The 7,911-nt window shown below is 39.2% G+C and overlaps 1 protein-coding gene across 1 annotated transcript; it reads right to left on the reverse strand.

Moving 5' to 3' along the window:
- Window positions 1–455: 455 nt before the first annotated feature.
- Window positions 456–4,747, reverse strand: LOC121434080 (vomeronasal type-1 receptor 4-like). The gene is made up of 2 exons (XM_041632886.1): window positions 3,787–4,747; window positions 456–476 (listed from the first exon to the last, which is right to left on the reverse strand). The coding sequence occupies exon 1, from the start codon at window positions 4,745–4,747 to the stop codon at window positions 3,821–3,823; it is 927 nt and encodes a 308-aa protein (XP_041488820.1). The 3' UTR covers window positions 456–476; window positions 3,787–3,820.
- Between the last annotated feature and the right edge of the window lie 3,164 nt (window positions 4,748–7,911).

The raw sequence follows: 7,911 nt of genomic DNA on the forward strand, positions 1-7,911 counted from the left end.
CAACTTTATTCAGAGCTGCAGACAAGTTATACTCTGAGGGTAAGAAAGTTCACATGAGGTCATGCTGTGTACATTGTCAAGGACAAGCTGAGCATGGCAAAATCGTGTTCTTCACAGAATCACAGAATCACAGAAAGGACTTTTTAAACATTTAAATGATTATCGATAACAAGCAATAAGCGGCAATCAGAAATAAACCCACACCTTTCTGCTATGCCTGGACAGAGCGTGGAAACACATTCCACGAAAAGTTCTGTGATTTGGAGAAACGAAGAGAGAAGATTTTTGTCCTGTTTTCTTGGAGTGTTTTTTCAAGCACTCAGAATTCTCAAACTTTTCCATTTTCATAAATGTTCTTAAATGGAGTAGTTTGTTCTTAAATGGAGGGAAGGTTTTGGCTTATGCTTCCACATCACTGTTGATCATCAAGGAATCAGGACCGGAACTCACCTAGTGCAGGAACCTGGAGGCACAAGCTGAGACAGAAGTTACTTATGGAGGAGTGCTACTTACTGGCTTGTTCACCATGGTTGCTCAGTCTACTTTTGTATAGAGCCCAGGACCATTTGTCAAAGATGGCACTATCCACAAAGTCTGGGAACTCCTCATTCAATCAGTGATTAAGAAAATACCCTACATTTAGATATGATTATGGCATTTTCCCAATGGAGGTTTCCTCCTTTCAGGCAATTCTAGCTTGTGTCAAGTTGACAGAATCATTGGCCACCATGAAATAGTGACTGTAAGTCCTACAGTATATACCTTTGGCACAATAGAGTGGTAATGAGACGGTTAGAATCTTTTGGAGAGCTGGAGCCTGTTTTCACAGCTTCACTTAAGACACCAGTCTCCACTTCTTCCTGCCATAGCTGCTTATTGACTAGGGGGAGTACATAGGAGGTAGAATCATTATCAAGGCTTTGGATCTTTTCTCATACAGATTTTTTTGTAGGTTGTCGCCTATGTTGGAGCCAGAATTTCTGGTCATGCAGGTGCGTTTTAGCCTCCCATGACCTATATATTACAATGTAATCTGGATATCCAAGTAAACTGGTCCACTCAACTCAGCTTAGATGAACCAATTCCTTGCACAGTTTTTACCCTGATCTAGGGTCAATGATTTTTTTAAATGTCTTCCTAGGAAGTCACATGACAGGGAGAATTTGAAGGTGAAGACTGGTAAGCTCTGAGTAGCCACCCCTTCATATTTTCGGTTATATGGAGAAACCAGGCACCAGCACAAACACCTCACAAATATGAGGTATTTTCTGAGGGCTGTAGGCTGCACACCACACTCTGAAGGCTCTATTCTCTCTTCTATAAGGTTCCAATTAGTAGTAAAATCACGTGGTGTTTGTCTGTATGCAGATGACCGATGTCACTTAGCATAATACCCACAGGTCCACGCTAGTTACAATGTGTCCAGAATAAGGAAATGATGAAGTTATTATCTAACCCATCTGTCTAATATTATGTGCTTTACTTGAAGGGCATAACTGAATCCGATTTCCTGGTTGCCTTTACTATCTACTACTTATTTGCAATTTTCATCATATGTTAAAATTTTAATTTATGTTCTGATCAAGCTTTTATTTTATATTTTCCAATCTACTGTTTTGTTTAGAGAAAAATGCACAATACCAACTCTATATGCCACTCAGAGTCCAGACCATCCTAGTTCATGCTGTGTCAACTGTTATGTATCTCCTGTCTGTTTATTTTTTAATTTCAAATTAAAGATTTTGTGTGTTTATTCATGTGTGCATGTCTCAACATGAATATGGAGGTCAGAGGGCAAGGCATGGGAGTCAGTTTTCTTTGTCAGAGGTAGATCAGCTTTTCTGACCAGTCAGCAGGTGCTTTTCCCCACCAAGGCATCTATTTTGTTGTTGTTGGTTTTGTTGTTGTTGTTTTGTTTTTCAAGGAAGAATTTCTCTGTTGCTTTGGAGCCTGTCCTGGAACTAACTCTTATAGGCAAGGCTGGCCTCAAATTCACAAACATCCACCTGCCTCTGACTCCTGAGTGCTGGGATTAAAGGCATGAACCACCACCACCCTGCCACCTCTCTCTATTCTTAAAACTGAACAATCTCATTGCCAATTTCAGATTAAACACATCTTTCTTCACTCCTTCTCCATGTTCATATATAGCTTCCCTTTGAGTCAAATTACACAGTCTGACTGAGAAAGTGTTCTTTAGTCTGGTTCTCTATGTAACTGAAGAGGGTGTGACTCAGAGAAGTAGTAGATGTTCCCTACAAACAAGTCACATTACATGAGAAATAGGAGAAGGAGCTGCAGGGATGGTTAGGAGACATGTTCCTCTTGCAGAGGACCCTGGTTCCTTACCCAGCACTCGCATCTAGGACTCATGACTGCCTGTAGCTCTAGCTCCCTGTGGTCAGTGTCCACTTCTGGTCTGTGTGGGGAACTCTACAAATGTGACACACACTCACAGAGAAACATAGGTAAAATAAATCTTTATATTAGAAATCTAGCTATTTAATAATCTATAGCACAATACACATCACGTACTTAAATATTTTGCATATTTATACAATGCAACCAAGGAAAATATAAATACTTATGCATCATTGTAAAGTAGAACCATAAGGAAGCGAAAATGTTTCAAGGGTCAAATATGACAGAACAGTTTCTTTTTTTTAAAAAAAGGCATAAATCCACCTCTAGGAATTCCATACTTTCATGATCAATAATTATATTAATAAGTATTTTTCAGAATAGGTCTATTATGTTTTTAGAACCATGTCAGTATCTCATTGTGTGGATCCAATTTAAGAAATCAAGCAGCGAATCCTTCAATTAAATGGATGTAGAATCAGATCCTTTTGCAGCTCTTTGATGACAAACAGCTGGATAGTGTTGTGGAGCGCAACCAAGCATTAACAAAGGGCAGCTGCTAACAAGCCTCAGTCTGCTTCAGTCACATTACACATTAATCTTGCAAATTGGCAAATCCAAGTTTTTTATCAACATAGAAACTATAGATGGATATAAAATAAAACTTTATTGTGTATTTCTTATCTAATTTATCCCATATGGACAATGTTAATTCCTGTAGCAAACCTCCATGAATATAAAACCATAGAAACATTTCAGTGCATTTAAGTTCTGTGACTGGTGCACTGGGAGTCCAGGAAGTGGAGGTAGTTTATATCATTTTTCAAAATTCTGTATAATATTATCTACAAATGGAAAAATACAGACACATTAAATAGCATCATAACTAAACTAACATTTAGCAAGTACAACATCTGGTACAAGATATGAATTTCTTTGGATAACATGACTAAATCACTATGAAGTTAATAAAATTGACCAAATTCATCTGTGCGCTTCCAGTCATGGTGACAGTTTTACTAAATATAATTAAGACCATTTTCCCTGTGATGGAGACATGACTCCTTAGTTGAGAGCACTAGCTAGTCTTCAAGAGGTCAGGTTTAAGTCCTAGCAACCACACTTTGGTTGAGAGCAACCTCTCTAATTCCAGTCAGTCACAGGGCATTTGATGACCAATTCTACCCTTTATGGGAAAGAGGTTTGTCTGTGCTACATGGACATAATGCAGGTAAATTATCCATACACAATACTAATATAGGAATTTAGCAAATCCCTTCAAAGGAGAAGAAAATTGGAGAATAAGGTTTCTTTTATCACTATAATTTTCTAAGATTTCTCTCTCAGGACAAGGTTGTGAGTCACCAGGAAGAATAAGTGAGAATAAATACATGCTTAATCTACTTTATGAAAATTTTGTCTTACCTACAATATTGCAGAAGTGAGAGTTCTTCGACAGTCACTGAACAGAAACATGAAAGAGATAGTTTCTCAATTTCTCACAACACTCTGGCAGAAGTCCATCCCTGTGAATCACCACAAGTGGGCTAAAAGTTGCATAACCAAGACCCAGAAACTTTTGAACATTTAGCATCAAGGATTTTTCTGCTAAAGAGAGACTTAAAAATAGAGAAAAAGCACAGTTAGCCCAATAGAATAAAACAAAACAGAGCATCAGAAGGAGGACACTCTGAGCAGCTCTCAGCTCAGGGGGAGTTTTGTAGAGAAGCTTGGAGTTCTGAAGGTAGAGGACATGCTGGTGGTGCTTGTGGAGAAGAAATATGAGGTAGCCACTGGCTCCTCCCATGGCTCCCTGAAACACAGCATCTCTCAGGACCATGAGAGGGAGAACAATCCATTTTGTTTGCTGACTTTCTAACATAAAATAGCAGTAGCCGTCTTCACTCTTAAACTGTGATATGTTCAAACTTGTACTTGTGATGGAATGGATTAGGTTCATAGCTATTAAAGCGTTGAGTACCCAAAAGAATGAAAAGAATGGAAGGATGTGCCATGCAGACTGTGGTCTGAGCCTTCTCCACCCAGATGCTCTGGGACTGATGATGATGGCCTGGACCACAGTGAGGAGACTGCTGGTGCAGATGGAGACCCCACGAGCCACCCTCTGCAGGTAAATGGTGATCTTGCATCCTATGTCATCTAGGAAGTTTCTCAAACCAAAAGCTGCCATAGTCTTTGGCAACCCGTTTGCAAGAAGCATTATGATGTTTGTAAAAGCCAAGTGGATGAGAATAAGCTGTATGATTTTCTTCTCAGGACTCCCACAGCATCTGATCATATAATTCACAGAAACAGAAATGTTCCCCAGCATGCCAAACACAGTCATGAAGAGGAAAACTATGTGCTTAATAAATTTCAAAAACATTTTTTCATTTCTGGGTAGAAAACCTTGTATTCAGGATACAAAGAGTTTTCAAGAAAGCATCAGTAGTTCTAGACATTTATGTGAAAAACAATTCACATAATAGCATTTTCTGATATACGAGAGTCAGTGATGGACACATGTGCTGCTGTAGACTGGGTCCCCGAACTCCTCCTCTTCCCTGTAGATTCTGAGTTATGTGTGTGCTCTGACAGGTGAGTTTGGAAACTGGAATAAGACTCTAAGGTTTTAAAGGAGATGTGTTTGAACTCTCTACTAGCAAAATTGACTTCTGTGAATGTGTCTGTGTGTGTGTCCCTGTTTATCTGTGTGCATGGATTATGCTAACTACCTCTCAGCATACCTGAATTGAACTTCATTTTTCTGCAACCAAATTTCTTCCTTTTTTCTCTATTTCATCATACCCCCCCCAGGTTCAAAGACAAAGGCTCCTTTCTTATTTTTATCTTAGTGTAACAGTTTCTAGTTATGCATTTGGCTTCAAAGCTTTGTAACTTCAATTTCTACATATTAATATTTTTAAAGTTTTTATGTTGACTCTTCTATGATTTCATTCAATATAAATGTTTTCTAGTTATTTTTAATAAATAGTTCTAAATGTCAAGTCCAATTGCACAACCTGTCCAGATAGAGGCCTTCAGTTAAAGCTGAATCATCAAAATAGAATGTGAAAAATTTCATAGAACTACCAGGCTGCAGTTAGGGATGGTGTCTAGCAGAACCTTGTGTTGCTTCCTAGAAGAGGGCTAGCAGAGAGCTGTGATCCTAGCGGATGACTTCAGGGCATCTGTAGCCCACTCAGTTACCTCAGGACACATAAGGGAACAGGGAACAGCTCTGGACCAGGGGATGCTGATGAGGTAAACCTAAGAACTGGATTAATGAGGGGTTATATACTGCCATGAGATGAGTGCATTTTGAGTCATGAGTCCTCAATGTCAACTGCATGTAGCACAGTAAGTAGGGGCAACGGTGTGAGCAGGTGTTCCACTATGTAAGAGTTCGTGTTAGCATTTGCTTCTGTGGGGCCTTTTGAACAGCAATTATGTCAGATTGTTTTGCAGCCTGATTTTCCTCCAACCTGTTTGTCAGGCAGGCTGCTTTTTATTTACCAGTCCCAGGTGATTCCAGAATTTGGTTCTGGGTAGGATGCTATTCTTCAACTTCTGGAGCTCCATTCTCATTTTTCAGGGATTTGTGGTAAGCTTTGGGCTCTGTTCTAGGATAAGAGGAATCTGAACATTAGAGTGGCTGCAAGGGTTTAAGAGTTCTTAGTACTTGCAATGTCTCTGTTCCCTGCCCTCCTTCCTGTTAAACTGACAGGATAACTTTACATGTCTATGTCCGGATGATCTTACTGGTGACCTTCATCAACCTAGCCTTGTTCTGAGATTTGTGATAGGTGGCCTCACGACTCTAGAAATGTCAGTTATTGCTTTCAACTGCTCCTTTAGCAAAGAGGTAATTATTGCCTGTGTAACTGAGTCCTAGAAGGCACAGTACCATCTAAATATCTGTACAAATGAAATGTGTTCCAGATATTAATAGAAGACACATCAGCATTCACTGCCATATTAAGAATAAAAAATTAAGTGTTTTGTCAGAGATTGGAATCTGTCAAAATCCCTGATATCAGTTCACTCAAGTACTGATGGAAGATATTAACATTTTCCTGTTTCTTTAATCCTTGTTTTCATAGGGATTTTTTTCCAGTCCCCTCTTCCCTTTTCCAAGCTTTAAGTCATAATTGAGACCAGGCTCTGATCTTCTAATAATTGATTCTTTTCTACTGAAATTACTGTAAGTGGAGGAAGAGATGTCTCATCTTCCACATTATTTGTGAAATGCTAAAGGAAATGAATTTAAAAGGTGGAATGGACTTATGCTTAAATTGATGAAGTAAGTTACATCCACTCATCCTGTTTTTCTCTAAAAGAAGTGAGCAAGCAGGCAAACAGACCAAACTAAAAAGATTATTGTTTTTTGCTGCATAGCATGGGATAAACTTAAGATGAGCTGTTTCAGGGTGTCCTCCTCCACAGCCTGGATCCTAAATAGTGCAGTTCTCAAGATGGTAACAATAACTGTACACTGAGTGTTATATTCTTCATAAATTCAGGCAAATAATGACTGAATTTAAGACAAGTGTTACATAAGAGTATGTGATAAAATCTAGAGCCTTTAAGGATAAATACAAATGAAAACCCATCAAACAGAGTTAGGAGACTATTGTAAAAACTATGCCACATATTAGAAAAATGAAAATGCATCAAAAGAGAAAAGTACAACTGTTACTAATACTAGTCACACTGTTGAAGTCACAGTGCTGGCAAACTGACAACAGAAATAAATAACTTTTTTCTTTCATGTATCTAGTTATTTTTGAGAGAGAAACAGAGAGAGAGAGAGAGAGAGAGAAAGAGAGAGAGAGAGAGAGAGAGTCTTTCTCTGTAAACAACACTAGCCCTGAATGACAATTCCCTTGCCCCAGTCTTTCTAGTCTTGATGTTACAGTAATGTATCATGATTGCCTCCAGGGTTTGAGAGACATCTGAAAATCTTATCTGTCTTATTAATTCATTTAGAAAGGTAGCCTTAGTCAAAGACCCAGTCAGAGATCAATCATGATCCTCCAGCCTGCAAATGGCTACTGATGCTTCAGCATTTCGGTTCCATTTCAGTATCTCGAGGAATGTGTTTCCTTTGATCTTTCTGGAGGCAGGGACAGAAGGAAAGTGGAGGTCCTGAGATTTACAGAGCCTCTCTACTGCTCCCTGAATTAGTCAGGGAGATTTCTCTGCTTTAATGAAACTCTCCATGGCACAGCAGAGGGGATCGAAGCTCTTACCTCCATGTACTCACCTGGACCTCTGTGGTGCAGACAGGATCTGGAGCAGCTCTGGGAAGGTGACACTTTCCAGGTCATATTTGTACTTCAGGATTTGTGGGCTCTTGGCTTCCACCAGGTATTGCGGACTGCAAGTTTCATGTTGTCACAGTGTCGGGGGGAAGGAAGGCCTCTGCTGAGAGCCCTGGTCCCTAATTTTTTCCACAATTACTACATCTGTTTTGCTCAGAACCTATTTTAAGCTTACTTAGGGATTAATTATTTTGAGAGGAAGAATGTGAGTTGAGAAAATGAACAA

The sequence above is a fragment of the Microtus oregoni genome, unplaced genomic scaffold, assembly GCF_018167655.1.
Source record: "Microtus oregoni isolate MIOR12 unplaced genomic scaffold, Mior012 000042F_ref0000377, whole genome shotgun sequence".
NCBI classification, from domain to species: Eukaryota; Metazoa; Chordata; class Mammalia; order Rodentia; family Cricetidae; genus Microtus; species Microtus oregoni.